Source organism: Meles meles, chromosome 4, assembly GCF_922984935.1.
Source record: "Meles meles chromosome 4, mMelMel3.1 paternal haplotype, whole genome shotgun sequence".
Taxonomy (NCBI): Eukaryota; Metazoa; Chordata; class Mammalia; order Carnivora; family Mustelidae; genus Meles; species Meles meles.
In genome coordinates this window covers 49,658,411-49,684,263 of record NC_060069.1, presented here as the reverse complement: position 1 = coordinate 49,684,263, position 25,853 = coordinate 49,658,411, and the positions used below count along the sequence as shown (strand labels likewise).

Genomic DNA, 25,853 nt, shown 5'->3' with positions numbered 1-25,853 from the left:
CCCATAGTTAGCTTTATCAACTCAATCCTAGTTTAGTTCCATTCCGTGCAGCACACATTTATGGACAGACGACTCTGACTTCAGTCCTAGGCTAGGTTCTGGGGACAAAACATGGACGATGAAAGACTTGGTGCCCTTCTTTGAGAAGCTACAGTGAATGGCCCAGAGCCAGGCTCACAGTGTGAAGTGAACAACTCCATTCAGATAACTCTGAATTCAGCCTTAAGTTATAAATCCCCTTTCATATTATGGCCTCACCCTAGTAATAACATTGAGAACTGATTTGTCTTATGCTATTCTCTAAAAATACCAAGGATTTTTGTTTGTTTGTTTTGTTTTTGGTAAAGATTTTATTTATTTATTTGACAGAGAGAGGGAGATCACAAGTAGGCAGAGAGGCAGGCAGAGAGAGAGGGAAGCAGGCTCCCTGCGGAGCAGAGAGCCCGATTCGGGGCTGGATCCCAAGACCCTGAGATCATGACCTGAGCCAAAGGCAGAGGCTTAACCCACCGAGCCACCCAGGCACCCCCAAAAGTACCAAGTGTTTGATTCTGGAACAGTTCTATAGTTGCAGGAATAGTACCACCTCCTTCAACTGTTATGGAACCTGGACAGGATCCTGGCGGAAGAACGAAGCGGCACTCAGAGACTTGGAGGATCGGAGGTTTATTTAACACCAGTGGGCTCAGAGGAGGTTGTTCTCCAAAGGTCTGAGCCCCAAGCACAAGCAGGGAAGGGAGTTTATACCTTTCTACTTCTGCATACTTGGTACTTTTGGCTCATGCAAGAAACTGGGTAGGAAAGAAGAACCCAGAAGGGCTGGAACTCCCTTGCTGGTTTAGTCAGCCATCTTAAGAGTACGGTTTTTCCCTATTACAACCATTAACAATGTCCAGTACAACTTGGGGAATTAAACAAATTAAGTTACATTCTATGACTTTTCTGTGGAAGAATCTCTGATTTCCCAAGATAGTGTCCATGTGTGTGTTTGCTTGTTGATCATACAACACACTCAGTGTTTTCTCCCTCTCTTCGTCTTCTCCATCAAGTCCTGATACCTGGATCAGGACCTGCTACTGGTTCAGGAGGGAAGTGATGGTACCAAAGATACAATTCCGACATCTCCCTTCTCATATCTTTGTGATCTATAGTATTTGATTCTGAAAAATAGCATGCTGGTTTTAATGCTGATTTTTCTTCTGTTCTTCTTAGTCTCTCAAAGCATGGTCATCTGTTTCAGAATCAGAATTTTATACAAGACATTTGTAATGCATGAACACCTGCCCCCCTTTAATGCCTGCTTTCCTGAATTCAAATCTTTGAGGTTGGAGCCCCCACTTCTGCATTTATAACAAGTGACTTTGGAGATTCTAGGGTGCACTGAAATTTTAGACCCATTGCCCTGGGTGTACTGTTAGCAGGAAGACATCATTGTGAAAAGTCCCTGGGTGGAAAGCTAGCTGCTAAGTCTGGGACTTTTCCTGTAATGGGTTATGTGCTTTTGGAATGGGTTTCTTCTCCCAGATCAATAGAGCATGAACATTTTAGATTTTAGGGCACAGGGAAAGATCTGTGACTCACCAAAGTAGCACGTGTGCATTGTAGCTGCCTTACACCATAGGTAATTCCATTCTTTGAATGAGTACTTTAAAAAAAAATATTTTCCCCAACTGTTAAGTAAAATAAGTCAATAAAATTTAAAGTAAAACTGAAGGCATCCCTAATACAGCTTATAAATTAATGATTACTGTCAACATACATATCCTTGCTTTCGGTGACAATTGGGTTTATAGTCCACGTATGGTTTTGCATCAACTTTTGCATTTTTTACCTTTAAATTTACATTTATATATTTGAATACAAGTGAATTAAAATGAGAAAATAACAAGTTTTAGTCATAAAAGTTTATTAGTTTAATCTGCTCTCAAAGGATATCGTATTAATACCGATTTTAGGCTTTTACCCTACATAGTATAACCCAATCACTTATATATTGGAGAGAAAAAAAAAGAATCCTTCCTTGAGCTGTTCCTAAAATAAATATCTTAGTGGCTGATTCTTCCCAAAGTAATGACCTATTTGTAATTCTTCTCCTGTTCCTCACCAACCTCTTCTTTTTCTATCTCCCTGTCTCTCGGATTAAGAACTATGCAAAATAGTTTTTACTATTGTCCCTTGAATTTTGTGTTGTAGTTAAGAGAAGTCTCTCTGATGATGATAAAATGGTGTGTGTATGCTCTTTTAAGTATTTTTAAAAGACTGCTGATGATGGGATATTTACACCCAATAAGAGTGCCCACTCAGGTATAGGTAAAACTGCAGTTGCCTGGGCTGTATCAAACACTTATTTTAAAATCTTTTTCCTAACATCAACAGGATAATTTTGGACATATGTTCAAAGAGTGGTCCATGGGAGAAAAGTAATCCTGTAGGGAATTCTTGGTGATGTTGATCTTTACCATTTAGCTAGTGTTGTCAGATACTCTTCTAAATGATACAGAAACGCAGTATCATTTAATGCACACAATCATCTCATGAAGATGGCATTAATACCTCCAGTACTACAGAAACCACAACCCAAGTGCCCTCAGCCTCTGAGCCTCAGAGCCAGAATCTCAGTGCAGAGCTGACTGGATGAAAATGCCCGTGCCCTCCCTCCCATCCTGTGGTGCCCCAAGATTAGGAGCTGTGGCTCCACCTGGGGCCAGGTCTTGGAACCCCTTCAAGGGGCTGTTCTGCCCAACACTGTGGAATGCAAATTCCCTGGAGCTAACACTTGTGTAGTACGGTTGCACGGGTAGCCTAAGGTAGGCAACGCATATTAAAATAGTCCTCATAATAAAATGGCACGCAGTCAACCGTGTAGCCTCCTTACAGAGGGGGGGAGGAGAATAGCTCACTTTCCCCGGAGGGCCTGAGAAAGATCAGCTTACAGGCGTATGGGGTGTGACCCTTCCTCCTTCTCTCCATCTTGGCCCTGGCACGTGCCTCGAGTGACCATCATCTCACATCAGCCCACAGTCTGGGCAGAAAACTTACCAGGTCTCCTTTTCTCCCCCACCCAAAACACACTCAGCACTTTGACTCACCTGGCTTCTGATTGGAGGCTGGGTGCTTTGGATAATGACCTCCAGGACCCCTCTGTGGGTCACAGCCTGTTCGCATTACTCTGACCACAACTTAAGACGTCTGCAGTGGGGTGTGAGGAAAAGTAAAAGCCTGGTGTTTTTACATCCCCAGGTAGCAGAAGCTCAGCAGCCCGACAGCGTTCCAGCCACCTGAGCGGGCCCTGGGCTGGCAGCTGCCCATGTGTCCCTTCCAGATAGGCTGCTCGCTAAAATGAGGGATCTTCTTCAGTACGCCGCCTGCTTCTTGGCCTTTTTCTCTACGGGGTTCTTGGTTGTGGCCACCTGGACAGACTGTTGGATGGTGAATGCTGACGATTCCCTGGAGGTAAGAAGTCAGCACCTTCTTTTTCTGACCCAAACCTGTCCGAATTTTCTCTCAGTCCCACTGCCTCAGGACACTTACCAGGGCTAATGAAAGACATAATAGCCAATATGGATGGACTTAATCCTTACTGAGTCTTACCTTATTAGCTCATTTAATCTTCACAGCTAATCTATGAGGTAGGTAGTGTTGTTATCCCATTTGATATATGAAGTAACTGAATAATCCTTCTTTTTTTCATCAGGATGAACTCACATAAAGGTAATCACATAACCCCTGTCACTGAACCCTCCAGAAACTCACCTCTTCCACTGCTGCATACACTAAATTGAAAAACATTCCAGTGACATCCTTTCTCAGAACCAAACACTTTCTAATCTTGATGATGGCATTATGAGTAGCATGAGAGCCTCTCTTAAAAAGTGATAATGTAAGAAATTGAGTAATCAAGCTCAAGGTATATAAAACTTACCCAATTACTATGCAAGAGAAGAATGTTATTTTAAGGAGTTTGCAAGTTGGAACAAGTACTCTGAGGGAGAACAAGTCTTTCCTGTGGGTCTCGAAGTACAGTGACAGGTATGGATTTATGAAACCTTCTCAAAAATAAGCTGTTCTTGGAAGCCAATTGTTAAGTAAGAAATGAGTGAGTGGTTCACATTTCAAGCATTTTATTTTTCTTACCAGAGAAGCTTGGAAAGAAGCAATTTGGAAGTTTACAATAATTTCCTGTGGCTAGAGGAATCTGAGAGAGGTAGAACTGAACAAAAATCTAATCTTCAAAATCAGCTATGATTCATTAGTAAGGCCTCAGAAAGTGTAGGTAAGAAAAAGAAACAATATATCAGGAACTCAAAAACTATATAGCAACCCGACCTGCTTTCTTATGTACATCCCGAGGGGAACAATTTGTTCTAACGAATGCTATAATGTCACCACTATGAAGTTTAGGAAAGATACCCAAGAGCTAGTATCTATATTTTTTTCTTCTAATTTTATTTATTAGACTCTCAAGATGAAGTTAGAAATGGAAAGTAATAATCTTTCTATCTTGATGTGTATTATTTTTGCGTCTATTTATTTATTTGCTTATTTATTTTGCTTTTAATTTTCTTCTGGCTTCTACATGGCATTTCAAAACTAACGGGGTTGGTTATAAATACTTCTTTAGAGCCAGAAAATTATGTTTCTGAAAACTACGATAGAATTGAAACACTGCAAAGAATGTCTGCTATATGTGAGTCCAGTGATGTATTTTATCTGGCTGTGCATGTCAGTGGTGAATGAGAAACACAACGCCCTTTGAGCGGTGCTCAGAGAAAAGCACAGATAAAAATGTCTTCTGCTGTTAGTCCCGGAATCTGGATGGCCAGTAGCAGGAGATTAATTTAGAAATATGCTGAACTAGAGCACACTCAAAAGTAATTTTTTACAAATATGCAAAATCTTATCTAAAAGCACTGTTAAAATATTTTCTAAAACAATTTGAAAATCTTTCTGCTCAAGTTGACAGCATTACTAACTTCAGTCGGTAAGAAATGGAAGTTTAGAAAGGGTCAGACCTTGCTGAGAGAGATTGAGAGTCCTGGCCTTTAAAGCACCTTCTTGCTCTGATTTCAGTATCCAACCAATTTGCCATCTGCTCTGTGTAAGAACACTGATAGTTAAAATGAATGGAACGAGCAGCCCAGGGTATGCACCTCAAGTAAATCCTTGCTAACCTTGGAGAAGAGTTAGTATTTTTTAGCTTCTTTCTTTTTCTCAGACTTGAGATGTATTACACACACATTTCTCAAGAAGCCTCAACATTAAAACAAAAACCCTGAAACAAATGAGGCCTCTTCTCTCCAACGATCTCTTTATCAATATTTTTAAAAGGACATGGCTCTCTAGTAATAATTGCTCCCCCAATTGGCTGGCATATAAAGGCATACAGTTATCCACAGATTTGGGGGTTCTGATCATCACTGTCTCAATTCTACTGTTCTCTCTCCTTGCTTCCTTTCTTACGGATGTGTCATCTTTGGTCCTTATTAACGTCTTACTTTAAGCAACTATTGGACAAAAGTGGACACAAAAGAAGTGATTAAAAAAAAAAAAACCTACCCATAGAGTATTTAAACACAAAGGAGTATTATGAATTTTTAGCTCCGTTAGCTTTGTTAATCTTCTAGGGTGATGTAGGCATCCGAGTTGGAAAACAGATTCTACAGTTCAGTTCAGCATAACGAATGTGAAAAGGAAGGTATATAAAAGTATTGCGCTGATCCTACCAGGGGAGGCAGAGATAAAGCGAGAGTGGGTCTTGCCTTCCAGGAGTGGACATTTAGTATGGAAAAAAGATAAACACGAAACTATAATGAAAGGCATAGGCCAGTTCATCTTTGAGAAAGAAATGAACAATATACTATTGGAGGAAAGAAGATAGAATTAGCATTTCCCATTGGGGACGTTGAAGGCCTCAGGGAGGAAAAGGCATTTGAGCAAAGCTTCCAAAAGATGCAAAGGATTTCAAAAGGTAGAAATGGCAGCAGGGGACTCGCAGACCAGAGGACACATTGCCAACGTAAAGAATGAGTGAAAGATCAGGGCTTGTTAGAGGATGAAGGTGAATAACCAAGGCCACGAGGCAGAAAAAGCTCAAATATTCTTTTGTCTTACTACAAAATCCTAAAAATGGCATAAAATATTATTCTGCCTTACTCAGGCCTCCCTTGAAGAAGGAAATTCTTTGTATGAAGTAAAAACATTAGAAAAAGAAGAAATGGCCCAGGACTGGTACATTGCACAACCCTAAACCAGGGACAGCAGCCCTAGCCCCCAGCCTGCTCCTTCATTACTGATTTCCCTGTGTTTCTGGGAAGACCCACATGCTGGACAGATCTTGGGCTTTAAGATCATTCCAGCCTGTGTTTGCGTCTTGCCTGTGTTCCACTGAACAAGACTCGACTCAGTCTTCAGCTCAGTTTCTTCAATTATGAAACAAAGTAAACTGCATTATTTTAAAGTCCTTCCTCCATCTTCACATTCTTTATTAGCATCAGGACTCCTTGACTATGACTGGTCTGCAATCCCAGAGATGTAGCCAGTCACTGAAGGACCGATGGTGTTTACAGCCCCCCCCCCCCCCCGAAACTTCTACTAGGAATCGAGCGCGAACATTCTCCATTTCTCCGTAACTTCATATGCCCATCCTTCCTTTCCTCCCATCCTCTTGTCTCCTTATTTATTTCTTCTTCCTGTCCTTCCCTTCATCCTCTTTTTCCCCCTTCTTCCTCCCTCTTTTTGCCTGTTTCCTTCCGTCTCTCTTCTATTCCTTATGCTCTTCCTCTCCTTACTTACTCTTTTTCTTTCCAGTCATTTTTCCTTCATCTCTATTTCCTTCCCTTTCTCTCTCCTTTCTTTCTCTCTCCCTTCATCCCACAAATACTGTTTGAGATCTCTGTGCACCCAGTGCTGTGATGGGTACAGGTTAGGACGGAAGATGTAACCTAGATCTGCATTAGGTTACTCCCAGCATGCTGGCAAAGACAGACAAGTGAGCTGACAGTTACAGAATGGTGGGACGCGCGCCATCATAACTCAGAACTCCGAGTGGCCAGCTCACCCAATCTCAGATAATGAGTAAAGGCAATCAAGAAGAAGAAATACCTAAACTAGGACTTGAAGAATAGGTGGGTGAGGGAGATGTCGTAGGGTATCCCCAGCCTAGGAAGGAGGATGGGCAGAGATCCAGATATGAGAGCAGCCTTTGTGGCTTTGGACTGTCTCAGCACCGTAAGAATTTCCAATGTAGGGAGGAGAATATAGCGGCTTGATCCCAAAGGCTTTGTGTTCACATAAAATCAAGATCTTACTCAGTAGAGAAAGGTGCTTCACTGAAAACAAACAAATGCATGTGTTTCACAAAGATCGATTATTCTGGTTCCTTGTGGGGAATGGCTGGAATGGGTAGATGAAGTGTAAGGAGACTGACTGGGAGGTCTTCGCCATAGAACAGAAGGGAAGCGAGCAAGCAAGCATAGCAAGACGTGTGAAAACAAGGGAAACTCTAAAGAATTCCCATCAGCAGGACTGATAATTCCATGTGGGGAAAGGCACGTTTCAAGGGAGAAGTCAAGGCTGAAATCCACTTAATCGTTTTTAGGCAGTTGGAGGAATGGTAGGGTTACCAAGAGATTAAATAGAAGAAAACAATCTCTATACAGAAGTCATCAAGCATCAACATCCCTGGGCCATCCCACTATTTTTTTTTTTTTCATTTAGATTATGATACAGCACCTCAAGGGGACCAGGAATACAATGCTTTATAGTGAGGAAGTTATCGGTTGGACTTGATGTTCGAGGACTTGAGATTAAGTCCCACACTGCCGGGAAATACCTGTATGCTTTTAAATTGCAGACATTTAAATTGCTATAAAGCATATTTCCTCTTCTGTAAAAGAATAATAATATGCACATCATAGTGTCTTGTGAGGATTAAATGAGCTTGTGAACCTAAAGCATTTACTACAGTACCGGGCAAACACAAATCAGTCGATAAACAAGAGATATATTATTGTCTATTTGCAGTTTATTGTCTTGCTTTTGTTCTGGAGGAGGAGATGACATTTTGTATAATGTTCACTGAAGGGAGAGATATGAGATTTACGTTCTATTCCTGTTTTCGCTATTGATTCTCTTGGAGAAATTTTGTTTACTTCTCTGAGCTGTGGTTTGCCCATTTTTATACTTATGACTGCTCCTTTTTTGTCTAACCAGGGAATAAGGCAGACAATAGAGACAAAATAGGATAAGGTACCTATTGAATACATTTTAAAAAGAAAAATAAATTGTGAGTTAATTATATTGTTAAAATATATATTACTATGCATATAATATATATTATATATAATATATATTGTTATATAGAGAGAGTATATTGTAACACACTCTAATTGAGTATGTTAACTCAATTAGAAGATAGGTAATTCTTCATTATCCACACTGAAATTAAAAAAATAGTTTTTCCAAAGTTACTGGCCTTTCAATTATCAGAAGGAAAGAATGTTTTCAAAAGATTAACCCATTTTCAGTTAATCTTGTGTTAATTATTTACTGAGAAATTGCTATATACCCAACACTATTATGATTAAAATTTTATTACCTCAAATGAAAGTTTCTTATATTTGTATTTACTTTATCCCCATAACCAGGTTTTCTTTCCTTTGGGGTTTCTGATTACAGTAATGATGCCACAGTTGTTTTAGACGTGAAATAAATATTAAAATTATTATACCTGGCATGTACTCTGATTTTTTATGTAGTAGTTTTACTTTTCAACTCATTGTAAACTCCTTCAGCAGACACTGGCATCTACGCATATTCCCTGGTTCATCTCGCGACCTCCTACTGCACCTAACACCAACTTCCAAATCGTGAGAACTTGTGATTCACATGAATTAATTGGACACATATGAAGATTCTTGGCATATTTATGAAAAGAATAAATAAATGAAGGAAATGTAATGTCAAGTGATCTTTGGAAATCACACACTGAGCCATAAATGAGAAGGATCTCTGTAGGGAGACCATCACCTTTTCCTAGGAAAGATTGTTTTTTATCTTACTACAATTCAAACTTTTTCAAGACAGGGGCTTGATTCCTCTTTTTTATAAGATAGGAATAAAAACCAAATTCTCTAGGATGTATAATAAGATTGGTGAAGAGTGCATTCTGGCCCAGAGAATAAAACTTTCCTGCCTGGTGTTTCAAATAAAGACAGAAATGAAGAAAAGGAGAGAGAAAAAAGTGAATGAATATTTTATTATCATTGCTCAATGTACATTGTGATCTGTCAGGACTGATGTAGCCGTCATTGCAAAGTTGTGATACCATGCTCTCATAAGCATTCTAGAATGATTAAACGTGTGACTTAAACAAATTAAACAATAAATGTTAAAATTGAAATATTTAGGAAGTTCAAATATGTAAATTAGGTCATATAATCAGGAAGGCCACAAAAATTATACTTTGCCTACTAATTATGCATTATCTCATTCTTGCTTTTTACACCTTTGGCTAGTCCTCCACAAATAAGTAGGCAGAACTAAACCAAATGTAGGTTAACAAATAAATTCATGGCACCTAAATGGAGAAGAAAAGAAAAGTAACATTTTATGCTTATTTTTTAAAAAGATTTTATTTATTTATTTTTTTGACAGAGAGAGAGAGAACACGCCTGAGAGAGTGCAAGCACAGGGACTGGGAGAGGGAGAAGCAGGCCTCCTGCAGAGCAGGGAGCCTAATGCAGGGCTCCATCCCAGGACCCTGGGATCATGACTCGAGCTGAAGGCCGATGCTTCATGACTGAGCCACCCAGGCACCCCTAATATGCTTATTTTAATCTTGCTTCCTTATCATTATGGTTGCCTGTTTTGTGTTCTTTAAAACCCAGTATAGTAAGAAAAATAATATAAAATAGTCAAACAAAAGTTCAGAAACATAGTATAAAAAATTGAAATGACTTTCATGTTCAGATTGAAATCGTTTCCAGTCTTAGTAGTAAAACCTGCTACTTACTATAGTATTATTAAAACTTTTGCATCTTAATAAATATATTTAATTAAATACTAGAAACAGGTAAGTTGCGTCTTCAGTGTTCAAGTACATTAACAGAAGAATGGCACAGTGATGTGAAAAGTATAAATTCCTCTAGTATGTGGATGCAAGATAGTTTTTAAAATAATATATCTTCATGACTTATTCTACTGTTCATACTTCCTCCTCTATGTATTATATTTACACACGCATCCCACTGAGTATGCTTTTATAATCTAACACATATTAACAAAGAAAAATCTTACTTGATAGTGGTCAGCCCACAATAAATATTTACTAAGCCTATCATGTGTATGTGTGTGTATGTGTGTTTGTATATATATATATATATATATATGTATATATATATATATGTATATATATATATATATATATATTTCCTCCCACGTAGCTGGAGAAAAATAAATGCCAGTAAATTAAAATATTTTTAAGTTTCTCTAATTCTCAAAAGATAGAGAAAATACTTGAAGGCAAGACAAACACATCCAGAACTACAGGAAACAAAACAAGGTAGGCAAAATTGTGTGTTGCTGCTCGTAAATATTTCTGGAGTGATAAAGAAAAAATTGGCAAAGAGTAGGATGGAGAAACCTTAATGGAAGGCTGCTAAAGAGAAAACAATAAGAAATCCCAGGATTAAGGAGCTAATTTAGGATACTATAAATTCAACAGGGAAGAGGCATTGTCAATACAGGTTCCTAAAGCTTTCTCTGAGTGCTACCCAGCTTATCCTGGGTCCTGTGGTAAATACTTCCCAGAGCGAGTTACGTAGATAGGGTCCAGGCTAACAGCAAGTCAGTATAAACTCTGTTGATAAGTAATAGTTCTTTGACTCTCAGATTCAGCTGTTTCGTCTATTCAGTCAAGCCAAAAGCCCAGATTAAGCGTCGACAATGCATATAGTGTATCAGGCAGAGTTCAAATTTCAGTTAATATGTGTGGATTTGGAAAATTGACCGACTTTTCTTTTGTCAATAGACATCTATTCAGCGTATCTTATGTTTCCAGCAGGAGGGTCTGTATGCTCCCTGCAACAAGGTGCCACACCTGTCTTGGTCCCTGCTGTATCTCCAGCACTTCGTTAATCTGTTGACTGATGCATGACAGACTCAATGAATAAAGTCTGAAAGATGACAACAGACAGACACGGGAGACAGATGTCCATAAGTGCACATAAAAATAATAATGCCGTATTGTAAATACTACAGAATAAGGACAAGTTATGGCATGATCTAAGAAGAAATTGACTCCTGCTGGAGAAACTGGGAGAACTTCATGGAAGAAGGAATGTCTTTGAAGTGGGACTTGAACGATAGGTAGATATTTGAAAATTTGAAGGCAAAGGGAGATGCTCTCATTATTACACGCCAGGAGCAGGAAAGTTGCGTGCTGCTGGGAACTGGGTAGTAGTCAACATCTAGGAGAGAGGCAGCCCAGGTAGGGAGTAAGGAACCTGTGAGCACAAATCCCAAATAATAGGAGCAGCCGCTCAGTTGGCGCTAATTGTTCTTATGTGGGACTGAGGAGTCCGGGTGGCCAGAAGGACCAAGTTTCCAACAGAAGCAGAAATCTGGACTGTTCCATAAGATCTCTGTGTTTTACTATTACAAGTAATTAATACTAAGAGATTTATGCTGGCCTCCGTTTGTACTTTTATTGTTACATCTTAGATAAATTGAGTTCTCCCCATTGAGGAGATAATCTGCTCCTCACTCCAAGATTAATAGATATTTGCTGAAATAATGTAGAAATTCCTCTTGTACCATTATCTATATTTATTAATGTATAAATTGAATGTTAAAAAGAGTAAGCTTAAAATTGGAATCTTCTATTTTGAATGACCCTGTAAGATAAGAATTATTAGTTAACATTCCGCGTTTTTGCCCTTTAAGAAAGGTTAACCATAATATTTTAAGCCTCAGTCTGCCTTTTAAACAGCATCTTGTCTTAAAACTTTTAAGAAGTTAGATTTACTTGCCTTTTAGGAAATTCTTAATCAGCCGTTGTGAAACACAGGGATAAGTAAGTGAAGATTATATATTACAGACAAGGGGGGCTTTCCTAAATATGATTAATAATATAAAATCTTTTAACCTTGTCTTTTGTGCACAAAGGCACCTTTAAGGGTGTCTCCAGTAAGTGCTATATTAACACAGAAGTTTAGTTAATTACAGCCACTATTCTCACGTACCTTAACCAAGTGTGAATACCAAGCAATCTCATAGTGTGCCCCTGAGCATTAATACCTAATGAAATTGGATTCCTTGTTTCCTCTAATGAGCTCATTGCTTTTCTAAATATGGTCATTGCAGGTAAATGATCAATAGCCTTGAAAATGATGCCACTGCTGGATTATTTTGCCAAGAGACACTTTTCTTAGTGTAAAATGAGAATTATCACATATCACGGGTTCCTTTCTAAATAAGCTTACATATAATGAGAAATACCATGGTGGCTTGGTTGGCTTGTTTTAGTGGCTGTTGGACAGCAGGAAATGTGGACAGTCACTGTCCGATTGTAGAGCAGTGACTTTGAATCCGCATAAGCTAGCTCAGGTTGGAATAAACTGGATGCAGTATGTTCCTGTTAATCAAGACACTGAAGGGCAATAAGCTACAAGAAGACCTGTTTTCTCGCATGGTCTAGCAGTTCCCTACCAGTCATTTCTACTGTATTTCTTTCCTAGGGCTGCCATAACAATTTACCACAACTTGGTGGGTTCACACAAGAGAAATTTATTCTCTCCAAGTTCTGGAGGCCACTTTGAAATCCAGGTGTTGACAGGGTTGTACTCCTTCTGAAGACTCTAGAGGAGAATCCAACCCTTGGTTCTTCCAGCTGCTGGGAGCTGTTGATTTATGGCAACATCACTGCAGTTTCTGCTTCTGGTCACACTGCCTCCTGCTCTGTGTGTCTCTCATCAAGACACTTGTCGTTCGATCTGGGGCCCACCCTAGTACTTCATTACATATGTAAAGTCCCTCTTTCCAAGGAAGGCCACATCCACAGGTTCGGGGACTTAGGACATGGTCATCTTTTGGGGAACCATCATTCAACCCATTATATCAACCTTTCTTCTCTTCTATCACAGTTAATAATGTTGCACACCGTCACTATTCAGGTTGTTATAATGTTTAAGTACTTTACTAAGATCATTTATGAGCAAATCATCTATATTATGTGTTTGTAATTATTAATTCTTATAACTATCTTAACACCATCTCCTTTGTATACATAAGAAGACTGAGGCTCTAATAAGGTAAGAAAGATCTTACCCTAGGATACAACACATCTTGTTAGTATCAACTTAGATTTAAAGTCTATATTTTGTTACCCATAGCTTAACTTGCATGTATATCTAACTTGAAATGTTCACATCCTTCTTTAGAAATTGATATGTTAAACTTCACAAGGTGGACCTTCTTTGTTAAATTTGTAGTCCCTGTGTTTCCTTAGGCAGATAATATTCCCAAGCTCCAAAATATCCCTTCAGATTTAACCTTTGGAACAGTAAGCCAAAGTGAGGTTTTGTAGAATAGCCATAGGATGATATTAAAGTTAGGGCTTAACACTTCACTCAAAGCTATCTTCCAATTTCCAGTGCCTGCCTGAGAGGGATTTGGCGTTTTTTTTTTTTAAAAAAAATGGGTTTTTAAGTATTCCGCAGGGTTTAAGAGCAAACACACAGACTGCTGTATTTGAGTCCTATCTCCTCCACTTATTAACTATACTTTCTTGAGGTTATCACTAACCTTTCCTGTGCCTCATTCTCCTTATTTGTGAAATAGCTGGAAATAATTGATATCTCACAGGATCCTTTAACGAATAAATGAAATCGTAAGATAAGTAAGTAGTAATTGCTTCATAGTATAGACTCGATGTAAATTTTTAAATTACCAATTAAGAGTATTTTACATAGAAAGTGGTTATAGAAGCACAATGTTGAAATTTGTGGTGGTGTGGCAAGCAGTGCGGTTTTATTTGGCTCACAATACAGCTCACAGCTTCAAGGCAGAACACGGAGCAGAGAGTTTCAAAACATAAATACTCCCTGATAAGGTTTGCTTTTGCAGATCAAAATGTTTTATGTTCCTTTCTTCCTTCTTCACACCAGTTATGATCTCCCCGATTTTGCATTTCTGTTCCCACTCTATGGTTTATTCTTTTTTTTTTAAATATTTTATTTATTTGACAGAAATCATCACAACTAGGCAGAGAGGCAGGCAGAGAGAGAGGAGGAAGCAGGCTCCCTGCGGAGCAGAGAGCCCGAAGTGGGACTCGATCCCAGGACCCTGGGATCATGACCTGAGCCGAAGGCAGTGGCTTTAACCCACTGAGCCACCCAGGCACCCCTATGGTTTATTCTTTCTTTAAGGAAAAATTTACATTTTGTTTTCCAAGATAATTCTTGGTTAAATTGTACTAAACTATTCCCAGAATTCCCAGGTAATGTGAATCTGTAATTGAATCAAGACAAACAATCATATTAGCTCTGTTCCATATGCATGAGCTGTGTCAGGAATATTGAAAACTATTTTCTGTTGGCATGTTTACAATTTTAAGAAATCTATTGTGAAAAAGAAAAAAGAAAAAAAAGAAATCTATTGTGACTTGCAGCTAACAGATAAAGTAGGGAAAGGCTGGGGGCGCTGATATCTTTTAGCTCTAGGTGGACACTTAGAGTCATCTGCAGAGTTTCTAAGTAAAAGTGGTTTAGACGGCTGTCAGACGATATGAAATCAAGGCTTAATTTGTTCACATCCATCTCACAGCTTAAACGTTTGTAGTGTGTCAGTGGAACAAGGAGGAAGAAGTTGTTGGTCTTCATATTTGATTTATTGTTTTCTTTAGGTATAACTTTCTTTGGCAATTATTGTCAAATTATGAACTTTGTATATCATAACACCTTTCTTCATGGAACTCAGGGTTTATGGTGAGCAAAAATTAATGTACATTCTTAGCAGACTGAGGCTGCCAACAGTTAGCATCCATTGTTAGATTGATATTTATTTATTTATTTATTTATTTTTTGATGAACATATGTCAGCACAAGAAAACCAAGAATTGTCTCCCTGTTAAACTATGACTCCATGATGGAACCAGTCATAGACACTTGCATATATCTAATTGTGATTTTATCTACATTGAGAACCACTCCTCCTGCCCCCACCTCCGATCCCCCACCCCCATCCGGAAGTGAATTCATTTCCTGGTGGGGAAAGCCTTTAGCTGTTAGTGCTTAAGAGAAAATACTCTAAAATACATTGTGCTTGTTGTAAATGAAATTCCGATCACAATTGCAACCACTGTATTGTACTATCAAATGCACAACAGCCAAGGTCTTCCTTTGATGGAGGGGAGCTGAAGGGTGTCCGCGTGAGTTGTTTTGCATGGTGTCTTCTCCAACATTTAGGTGAGCACAAAATGCCGAGGCCTCTGGTGGGAGTGTGTCACTAATGCCTTTGATGGGATCCGCACCTGTGACGAGTATGATTCTATACTTGCTGAACACCCCTGTAAGTATGCCTTAGACAAACCCCTTGCCAGGGAGAGGGTATCAAACAACACTGAACTTGGGTTTCCATTGCGCATTTTTGCTTTTTTACTGTCTATAGTAAAGTTCTAACTTTAGAAATTTTGATTAAAACATTTATTTTATTTCAGAAATGTGAATTGAAACATTTTGAGTCTATTTTATCTTTTTCCATGTATTTATACATTCCTTTAGGGTAAAAATATTAACTTTTTCATCTCTGCTCTCCCAAAGGGCCTGGCAGAGCGTCTTACACACAGTAGACTTAAAGTACACACTTTTTAAATTGAAATGAATTCTTCAGGGTGCTGTGGTTTGAGGATTAGAATCCACAGATTAGATAAAAAGTGTTTCAGAGATGTCTTTTTAGTGTGACTTAAGTCAAATAGGAAGTTTACAGTAATTCAATGGGAGATTTGCTGAGAAATAGAGAAGGTGGAAGTAGAGGGACAGAGACAGAGAGGCAGAAAAACAAACACAGAGATAGATAGGTAAAGAGAGACACACAGACAGGATCAGGGAATGAAAAGATCAGTATACGAGAGGATGCATGGTTAGCAGTTAGGGTAAAGCCCTCTCCTTCATCCTCCTGACCTTTAGCTTTAAATTTTGATCAGGTGTTAGCAAGACCCATGTTCCTATGAAATAAAGGTTTCAGGGGTGCCTGGGTGGCTCAGTTGGTTAAAGGGCTGCTTTCTGCTCAGGTCATGATCCCAGATCATGGATCAAGCCCCGCACTGGGCTCCATGCTCAGTGGGGAATCTGCTTTTCCCTCTCCCTCTGCCTGCCACTCTGCCTACTTGTGCTTTCTGTCTCCATCTCTCTGTCAAATAAATATATAAAATCTTAAAAAAAAAAAAGAGAGATTTCATAGATTAAGAGATGTTACCATTGATTCTCTCAGTTTTTCTCCATAGCATTTATTTATTTATTTAGAACATCCAGTCATACCAAGAAATACCAGAGCTGTTGTTAACGCTAATTGGTTTGTCTCTTTCAAAGTGGAGGATGGGGTATAGCAGGGAATGGCAACTTCTTTTCTCAAGATAAATGAAAAGCAAACCCTTGGAATGTGACTTTTCCTCTGGATGGCTATTTCAGTCCAGGGATAAGCACTTAAAAGGAGCAGTGGTTGAAAATATCTTCTTCTGCTATTTAGGATTTGAGTGTTTTTTAACCGAATTCCTAAGGCCCATATTTCACTTTTTTTTAAAGACCCGTTAATTCTTTCTTTTTCTCTCCTGAGCTAACCTAATTCTACCTACAAAGAAGCATTATTTGGTCCACAAGAATGCGAGTTTATGTGGACACTAGACTATTCCAGAAATGTAATGCTATGGTGAAAGCGATTAAAAAAAATAAAAAAAGGTAAAATATTTAAAATTTCGAAATACGTTATGTACATTTATACAAGAATAACAGAAAATATTCATAAGCTTACTGCACAGAGAAAACTGCTATTTATATTTTAATATTTCTTCTTTTAATCATTTGTCTATACCATTTCACCTTTTTAAATATATTCTTACCTATTAATTTCAAGTAATATCTTAAACATTCATCACTTTGATTTAAAAAATTCTATCCTATGCTTAGACAAGATGAAAATGTATTCTAAGAAAATAACATAACTATACCCTCTAAGTTAGGATATTACCTGTGATATTTTATTTTTAGTCTTTGATATCTTTTATAGAATCATAATTAGATAACTTTTTCCATTTTCCTGTAGACCAAGGGTATACAGACTCAGACAAATTTTTTTCAGGACTCTTGTTGAGTATGCCCTCCCCAAATCAGAATATTTAACATTATTCTACCAGTCAGATCTCAGACAATTCCCAGAAAGAAATTCCTGCCTGGTTAGTATTAGCTATCTGACTGCAGAGCTGCCCTCTTGGAACATGGGCTGACACAAACATGGGCACAAGCTGGGGAGTTCCACAGAGCATCAGAAATTGCACTCTGGGGGTCCCTGGGTGGTGCAGTCAATTAACAGACAGACTCTTGGTTTTGGCTCAGGTCTTGATCTCAGGGTCTTGGGATTGAGCCTCACATCGAGCTCTGAGCCCAGCAAGGAGTCTGCTAAACTTGTTCTTTCCCTTTCTCTCTGCTCTTCCCCATTCTTTCCCTCCCTCCTTCTCTCTCTCTCTAATAAATAAATACATAAATCTTAAAGAGAAAGAAAGAAAGGAAGAAAAAAAAGAAAGAAATCATACTCTGTGTGGGATCAAGTGTTAGAGAGGGGAAAACCAGGGCCATGATTTTAGAGCATCCAATCCAGATGGCAAGGCTGGCCTTGTTGGACCCAGATTCTAAAAGGAGACTTAAAAATATTTAAGGAAGGCACTCCAAAGTGTGGGATTGCTTGGCTTGGGGTGCTGAGTAGGAGACTCACTTGTGTGTGTGTGTGTGTGTGTGTGTGTGTGTGTGTATATAATTCAAGATTGTTGAAACATAAAAACTGATACCAGCTTGTTAGTTACATCTTTTTCTCTTTCCTGAATTTTGAGAAAAATAGACTTTTGATTTGGCTTAAACTAGAAATTTAAGTTTAAATTTTTTTTAAAATAATGCCACCTTTTAAGATTTTAAATATTCACCTATTAATCAGGTAGAAGTTGGGGCTCCTGGGTGGCTCAGTCAATTAACCGACTAACTTTTGATCTCAGCTCAGGTCTTGATCTCAAAGGGTGAGTTCAAGCCCCATGATGGGCTCAACACTGGGTAAACAGTAGGTTTGTTAAACCTACTTAAAAAAAAAAAAAAATCAGGTAGATACTGATTTTATGCATTGATTTCCTCTCTTAGATGGATCATAAAAGTATTTTTATTTTCAATAAATTGGCCATATTTTATAAGCAACTTATTACTAAATAAGCCCTAAATTTACCTCACCATTGAGCAAAAATTATTTAAAATTCCAGGAAACTGCAATCAATATGAAAATAAACCATAATTATTGTACCATCTAAAGAATAAATTGTATCACTCTGCTAAGAGTTAAAATAGCAGTAGCTTTGACATTGGATAGTTAACCCTCCATTTGTGATAAAATTTTCTTATTTTTATTTTTTTAATTTTTTTAAAGATTTTATTTATTTGAGAGAGAGCATGAGAGAGAGATCAGAAGCAGCAGGAAGAGGTAGAGGGAAAAGAAGACTCCCCGCTGAGCAGGGAGACCAATGTGGGACTCAATCCCGGGACGCTGGGATCATGACCTGAGCCGAATGCAGATGCTTAACTGACTGATCTGCCCAGGTGCCCCAAATTCTCCTACTTTAAATTTAGCATAACTAGGATTCACAGCTCAACAGGTTTTCACAGTTGAGGATGCTTCCATTGCAGATGATGACTACTACTAGTCCATTCTGTTTACCTGATATCCTCTTCCCTGGACCTTCTGCCATATATTCTCAAGTGGCTATAGTTTTCAATTTTGCTCAGTTGACAGTACAACATTGAAGGCTTCATGTGGAATGTTGGCCAAGAAGGATCACCACCTGAAAATGAAATGAAAAAGAATATGATCTGGCTTCTAGATACAGTGTTCTACTAAATAATAGAAGCTCCTTCTCCTTCTAAAAACCTACTAATGGCTCTCACCAGCCTGAGTTGAATTACATCTTGAAGTATTTTATTCTGCTCCTATACCATTTTAACCAGTTATTAAGAGTACGTTTTTAAATAAAACTTCAAACAAATGCAGTGATCATTAATTTCTTTAATATTTACTGGGGTAACTTCTGCAGAATAGATACTCTACTTTCAATCCAGCATTCACCTGTAATACTTGTCAACAAGACTCATTCCAAAACAGGAAATAAGCAAGGAAACAGTTATTTAGTCTACATTATATACCAGGCATTTTGCTAGGGAGCCAGCAGGACTAAGTAATATACAGTGCTTAAACAAATAATAATATCAATAATCTCATTATATTTTTGCATTTTATGATAACATTCCATTTCATGCAGATTTAATGTCTAATTCTTTCAGTGGGCGTGTATCAATGTATGTGATTATCTGTTTTGGGTGCACCTGTGTGCCTTAACATTTCCTTCCTCTGACCACAATGTAACCACATGTCCTGATCTTCCAGTGAAGCTGGTGGTAACTCGAGCATTGATGATTACTGCAGATATTCTAGCTGGCTTTGGATTTATCACCCTGCTTCTTGGTCTCGACTGTGTGAAATTCCTCCCTGATGAGCCATACATCAAAGTCCGCATCTGCTTTGTTTCCGGAACCATATTGCTAATAGCAGGTACTCTCTGCACTAGTGGTGGGGGTAGGGATGCTTGTCATTGATCTTGAAATGAAGGAGAAGGGTGCTTGTCATCAAGCAGTTCGCTTAAGGAACATATGTGATCTGCTTTTCCAGATTACAGGAAAAAAGAGCACATCCATCTACCCTACTTCCTTTAGCTGTAGAATTAGATAATTAATTTTTGTTAATGTCCCAGAGCAAAGTTTATTGAAGTCCTTAAACTACTTTTTAATCATTTAAAAAATTAAAATGGTGAAAAAAGTTACATAATGCTTAAAATCTTTCAAATAATTTATTTTTTATTATTATTCCTGAGATTAAATTCTAAAGTAAGTCTCAAACCATCCCCTCCATACCTGTACTCACTCCCACCAATTTTTTTTGCAGTGAACTAAATTGTGCCAAGTCCTATGTTAGACTTTTCTCATGTGCTAGGCCATTTGATCATAAATGTAATAATAAAGCAGACTATACCTCCACTTAAGAAGCAGATGAATAAATGGAGTCCTGAAGGCTAATAAATCAAGCATGACTAATAAGCAGTCAAGAAGCACTTTACATGGCGTTTATTGATGGAAGAGCAAGAGTGATATTTTAGGCAGGTCTGTCATTAAATTCAGTTTAGTCTTCTTCTGTTACAACATGATGTCTTCTTAGGATCTTAATGCAAGTTGGGAGAAAATACACTGTTGAAATCAAAGTGCAAGAAGATTGAAAACCAATGGGCACAACCATCATTTTTTTATGGTAGCAGCCCAAAGTTAGCAAAGCAAATGTACGTGGGAATCTCACCAGGCAGTGCAAGATGAATGGATAGGGATTTGGGAACTAAAAATGCTTGGAGAGGCACCTGGCTGGCTCAGTCAGTAGAGCATGCAATCTTGATCTTGGAGTGGTGAGTTGGAGCCCCATGTGGATGGTAGAGTTTACTTTAAAAAAAAAAAAATAAAGAATAAATACTTGGAGATATACATGTGTGATGTGTGAGTTTAGCAACTGGTCTCCTTTTCTTCATTTGCAAAATAAGGTGAAGCCCCAGTCATCATACCTACTCTGAACTGCTGTCTTGAAGATCCAGTGTGGATGGAGTAAGCACATAGCAGAGAGCTTAACCCATCACAGAGTCAAAACTGGGGCCTCCCTGAAGTTTTTCATACACAATGAGTCAAGGCCTGATGATCCTTAGTTTGTATTAAAAAGTCACAAGAATTTGGGGCGCCTGGGTGGCTCAGTGGTTTAAAGCCTCTGCCTTCGGCTCAGGTCATGGTCTCAGGGTCCTGGGATCGAGCCCCGCATCGGGCTCTCTGCTCAGCAGGGAGCCTGCCTCCCTCTCTCTCTCTGCCAGCCTTTCTGCCTACTTGTGATCTCTGTCTGTCAAATAAATAAATAAAATCTTTAAAAAAAAAAAAAAAAAAAAAAAAAAAAGTCACAAGAATTTAGTGAGTTTTCATTTTTAAGACATTTATTCCCATGTCTAGCCTAGTGATAACATGGAGCTTTTGTATGTAACAATGTGTTTTACTTAACAAATTAAAAAAAAAAACCCACCATTTAATGCTATACAATTTTACTTCAGAATACTTTTTGAAATATCGCTAGATATATCATTTTTATTTTAAAAAAATGAAAACAAAGACAAAAAAAAAACAAAACAATGATTGATGGGGAAAATCCCTGCAGGAATGGTTAAAGAAATGACAAAATTAAATTTCTAGAGATGGCCAAAGGCTTGGAACCATCTAGTATGCCATATATATTATATATAAAATATTAATTTTATGTCTAAAATACTAATGCCATACACATGATATGTTACATATAAATATTTATGGCATACTATTTTCATATGAAATTAAATATATGCATATTTCACATATATGTATCTATTTGTGTATATATGTAATTTTTCATAATCTATAAATTTCATAAAGGAATTTCCATATTAAATGTATAGATTACAATATTATAGAAAATATGTGGTAATTTAAACAGTTACCTGAAGGTTATATGTTCATGATCTGGTCCTTCTTAAACTTCTTGAGTTAAACAATTGGGAAAAGAATACAATGAAATGGTGAACACTTTTCACATAGCCTTTTGTCCCATAGTTCCTCACTTTTTTCCCTTGCATCTAACCAATGATGTACAGTTTATAACCTTAAAGTGAGAGGACTCTTGTGACATCATTTCAAGCCAGTCCAATTGTCAGATAGACAATTTTGGGTATTAAATTTTGTTTAAAAGGAACAAAATTTCTTTGTTCATTCTTCTATAGTGTTGGGGTGGTAGAAAAGAATTTATTTTAAAATAAAAGCAGTTTTTACTGAAGTTATTTGTTTTTGACCCCGACACACTAAAATTACTGACTTCTAAAACATAGTTTCTTTATGGGTGCTGATTATGTAGTTGGGTCTAGGTGGTTGAGCAGAGGAGAAATAGAAGAGTCTTAAAGATATATACTTTTAATTAAAAATCAATAGACAATGAATATAGTCTGTATATTACTTGTCTTTGATTTTGTGTTCTTTCTTTTTTTCATATTTTATTTTATATAACACTTAAGAAAACATTGGAAAGAAGGAATTAAATAAAACCACAATGACCATTTTAAGTTTACACAGAGGAAGACTACATTGTTTAAATCTTTGTATTTCTCTTTATGTATAAACTGATGTATAGTTGAGAAAATATGCAAAATAGAAAGCAAAAGGAAGACATAGAAGAGGTATCCAAACTTTGAGCTGTCCATGAATCCTTCACATCATTATTATCCCTCTAAATTATGCCATGCATTTTGGGTAGCAGTCAGATCTCCTTGAATTTAAATTTGGGAAGGCTTGCATTGTTTTTAGCAATTTTTCTTTCTTTCAGGTGCCCCAGGAATCATTGGTTCTGTGTGGTATGCTGTTGATGTTTATGTAGAACGTTCTTCTCTGGTTTTGCACAATATATTTCTTGGCATCCAGTATAAATTTGGTTGGTCTTGTTGGCTTGGAATGGCTGGGTCTCTGGGTTGCTTTTTGGCTGGTGCCGTCCTGACATGCTGCTTATACCTCTTCAAAGGTAAGAACAAAGTAAAATAACATTTACATGCCTCCTGTATCAGTCTTCCCAACAAATGGAAATAGATCTTACCAGCACAAAATAATGTTGCATACTTGATCCCTACTTATTATAAATGATACTTTAACAATTTCTGTTGTTTAAGGGCAACTGATTTGCAATATTCATGGCTTATTACCTGGTTAGTGGTATAATGGGTGAAAACAAACAAACCCATAGTTATAGCTATATCCAATATCTAAATATAAAATGATGATTTCAATGTGTTCATAATCCCATATATCTAATTTCATCCAGTCTATTCTATATATATCTAGAGTTAAATAAAGAAGGAGACCAAGAGCCAAGTCAAATGTTTGTTGTTAAAAAATGTAATGTGTTTCCATTGGGTCTCTGTAAATATCACTTTAAAAGTAAGAGAAATTCGGGGCGGGGGTGGGAGGTTAGGGGAACCAGGTGGTGGTTAATAGGGAGGGCATGTTTTGCATGGAGCACTGGGTGTTGTGCAAAAACAATGAATACTGTTACGCTGAAAAAATAAATAAATTTATAAAAAAGAAAAAAAAAGTAAGAGAAATCCATCTCCTCATCAGAAAGAAAGAAAGAGAAAGAAAAGAGAGAGAGAGAAACAGAGAGAAAGAAAGGAAAAAAGAAAGAGAAAGAGAGGGAGAGGGGGAGAAAGAAAAGAAAATTACCCAAGTTTTAAATAAAAAAAAAATAATAATAATAACTTTCCAGATGAAAATCTTCAAATTTCTTCTAGGGTTCTTCTTAGATGATTCTGTCTTAGAATATTTGCATTCTTTCCTCTTTCTGAGAAGAATGAGTAAAATGACATTTTCTCCCGCAGACTTACTGAATCTTATTCATATTTATATCACGACATTTATCTCTTTCCAACAGATGTTGGACCTGAGAGGCCCTATCCGTATTCCATGAGGAAAGCCTATTCAACAGCTACTGTTTCGATGGCCAAGTCATACGTAGCCCCTCGGACAGAGACTGCCAAAATGTATGCAGTGGACACGAGGGTATAGAGTGCCACATGTCCATCTGTATGTATGTTACTGAAAGTATCAATCAGTATGTTTGGGCTAATCCAGGAACACTTACTTAAACCTCGATATGTTCAACTAAATTAATTGCTCAGCTTAATCAAGAACTTTGATTCTCCTATCCTGCTCCTTTTCTGTTATTCATCGTCTCTCTCCTCCTTTCTACCCTTCCCTTTCACAGGCCCACATACACTTCCCCTGTATTTCCAGATAAGGTTGCTAGGATATACAAATGTTTGTTTGTCATTTCTATATTGCTATTAAAGATTGTGACATGGTGATATTCAAGTAAAGTGACACTTTAAGACTAGAAAGCAACTTTCTAAAGAGGCCAGAGATTCTAATCTTTGAAGGGATTGACAGCCTCTTAGCAAATTTCCTGGCTTTTGGTTCATTCTTTGTGTTCTCATCTGAGTGAGTTATTTGATAACTTGGAAGAAGATGATTCTTCGAAATTTAAACTAGTATATCAAACCCGACCATTACTCTGACTCTGTTGTTAAAATAGAAAAATAAATCATCAGCTTCATATACCAGCCACTCGTGGAATTTAAAGATAAGAAGTTTCCCCTCCAAGCCTGGTATGTCAAATGCAAGTGCTTAATTAATACCAGAGCAGGGATGATTTATTTCTCATTAACAACATAAGAGATATGTGAATTATTTTATCACACAATAATTTTGCCTATATATTGCCAAACTATTAGACCGCAGCAGCGATAGCTAAACCAAAGAGTTCATTCGTTGATTGATTGGACATCCAAAAGTGTTTCATGAGTACATTATAATAGAATTCACTGATTCAGATGTCCTCACACCACTGGATCCTCAGGACCCAAGAAAATATCTGACATGTGATGAAATTTAACATAGTTGTTGATTGGAAGAAATAAAGACTCACAGCTCTTTAGTGAAAATAAGATCAATTTTTCTCATAAATTGTGTACTTATTTGAAAAAATAGAACTATATATTTAATTATACACTTAAAGAAATCAGTGAATGATTGCTAATGGGATTTTATTCATATTCTAATGTAATCATCTTAATTCTTTAAATGGTAGGGTTTTTTAAAAGTTACATAATTTAATCTCAGGTTTTCTGATTTCTTATAAATCGCGTGAATAGCATTAATACTCTTGCTGTACCTTAAGAGGCTATCCACTGAACTAGAAATTAGTTCTTTGGAAAAATGAAGATTTAGTTGTGAATTTCTGAAGGCCCCTCCCAAAAGAAGTGTTTTAAATTTAAAAAGAAAAGTCATATGAAAATGAGATGATGAAAACCTAATACATATATTTATGTTGTTGTAAATGGTGTTCATGACTTCACGTGGTATCTTTTTACCAGTATTCTCAGGAGAAATTCTAAACGAATCTTAGAACTAAAAGCAACTGATTATCTTATTTCATGGATATAACTAACCATGTAATTGACACTTAAAAAATTATTTGTAGATCATGTGTACTTGTTGTATTGGTGTTATTTTATGCAGCTTAAAACTTATTTTTTGTTGTTCTCTTTTTCACAACCTTGGCTTCTAAAATTTTTACTTCTACTTCTGTTAATTGAGGTATTTTCTGTCATGTTTTATGTAGTCTAATAAGTCTTTTGAAATTCTTCTTGGGAAAGGCAATTTGGGTAAAATTAATTAAATGACTCATCAGATTTTAGAGATATTAATTTTTTCACCCTAAAAGACTTCATTTGTATGAGGAAATATTTCAGAGGATTCTGGTGATAACTGACATCTACGAATGTTTTGAAATTTTTCTCAATAAAAATGTTTTGTATATCCTGAGACATATATTAGTTTTTTTTTAATTTCTTTGGGAATTAGCCTTTTGTTATTATAGATGTTGTATATGTGCATTGTAGAAAG

The 25,853-nt window shown here is 37.2% G+C and overlaps 1 protein-coding gene across 1 annotated transcript; it reads left to right on the top strand.

Annotated features, from left to right (window-relative positions):
• Positions 1 to 3,022: 3,022 nt before the first annotated feature.
• CLDN16 (claudin 16) lies at positions 3,023 to 25,737 on the top strand. Its single transcript, XM_046002914.1, is given in 7 exon segments — positions 3,023 to 3,267; positions 3,270 to 3,317; positions 3,319 to 3,453; positions 15,465 to 15,567; positions 19,687 to 19,851; positions 22,726 to 22,917; positions 23,821 to 25,737. Coding segments are annotated over 7 exon segments (921 nt in total). The 5' UTR covers positions 3,023 to 3,123; the 3' UTR covers positions 23,955 to 25,737.
• Positions 25,738 to 25,853: the final 116 nt, after the last annotated feature.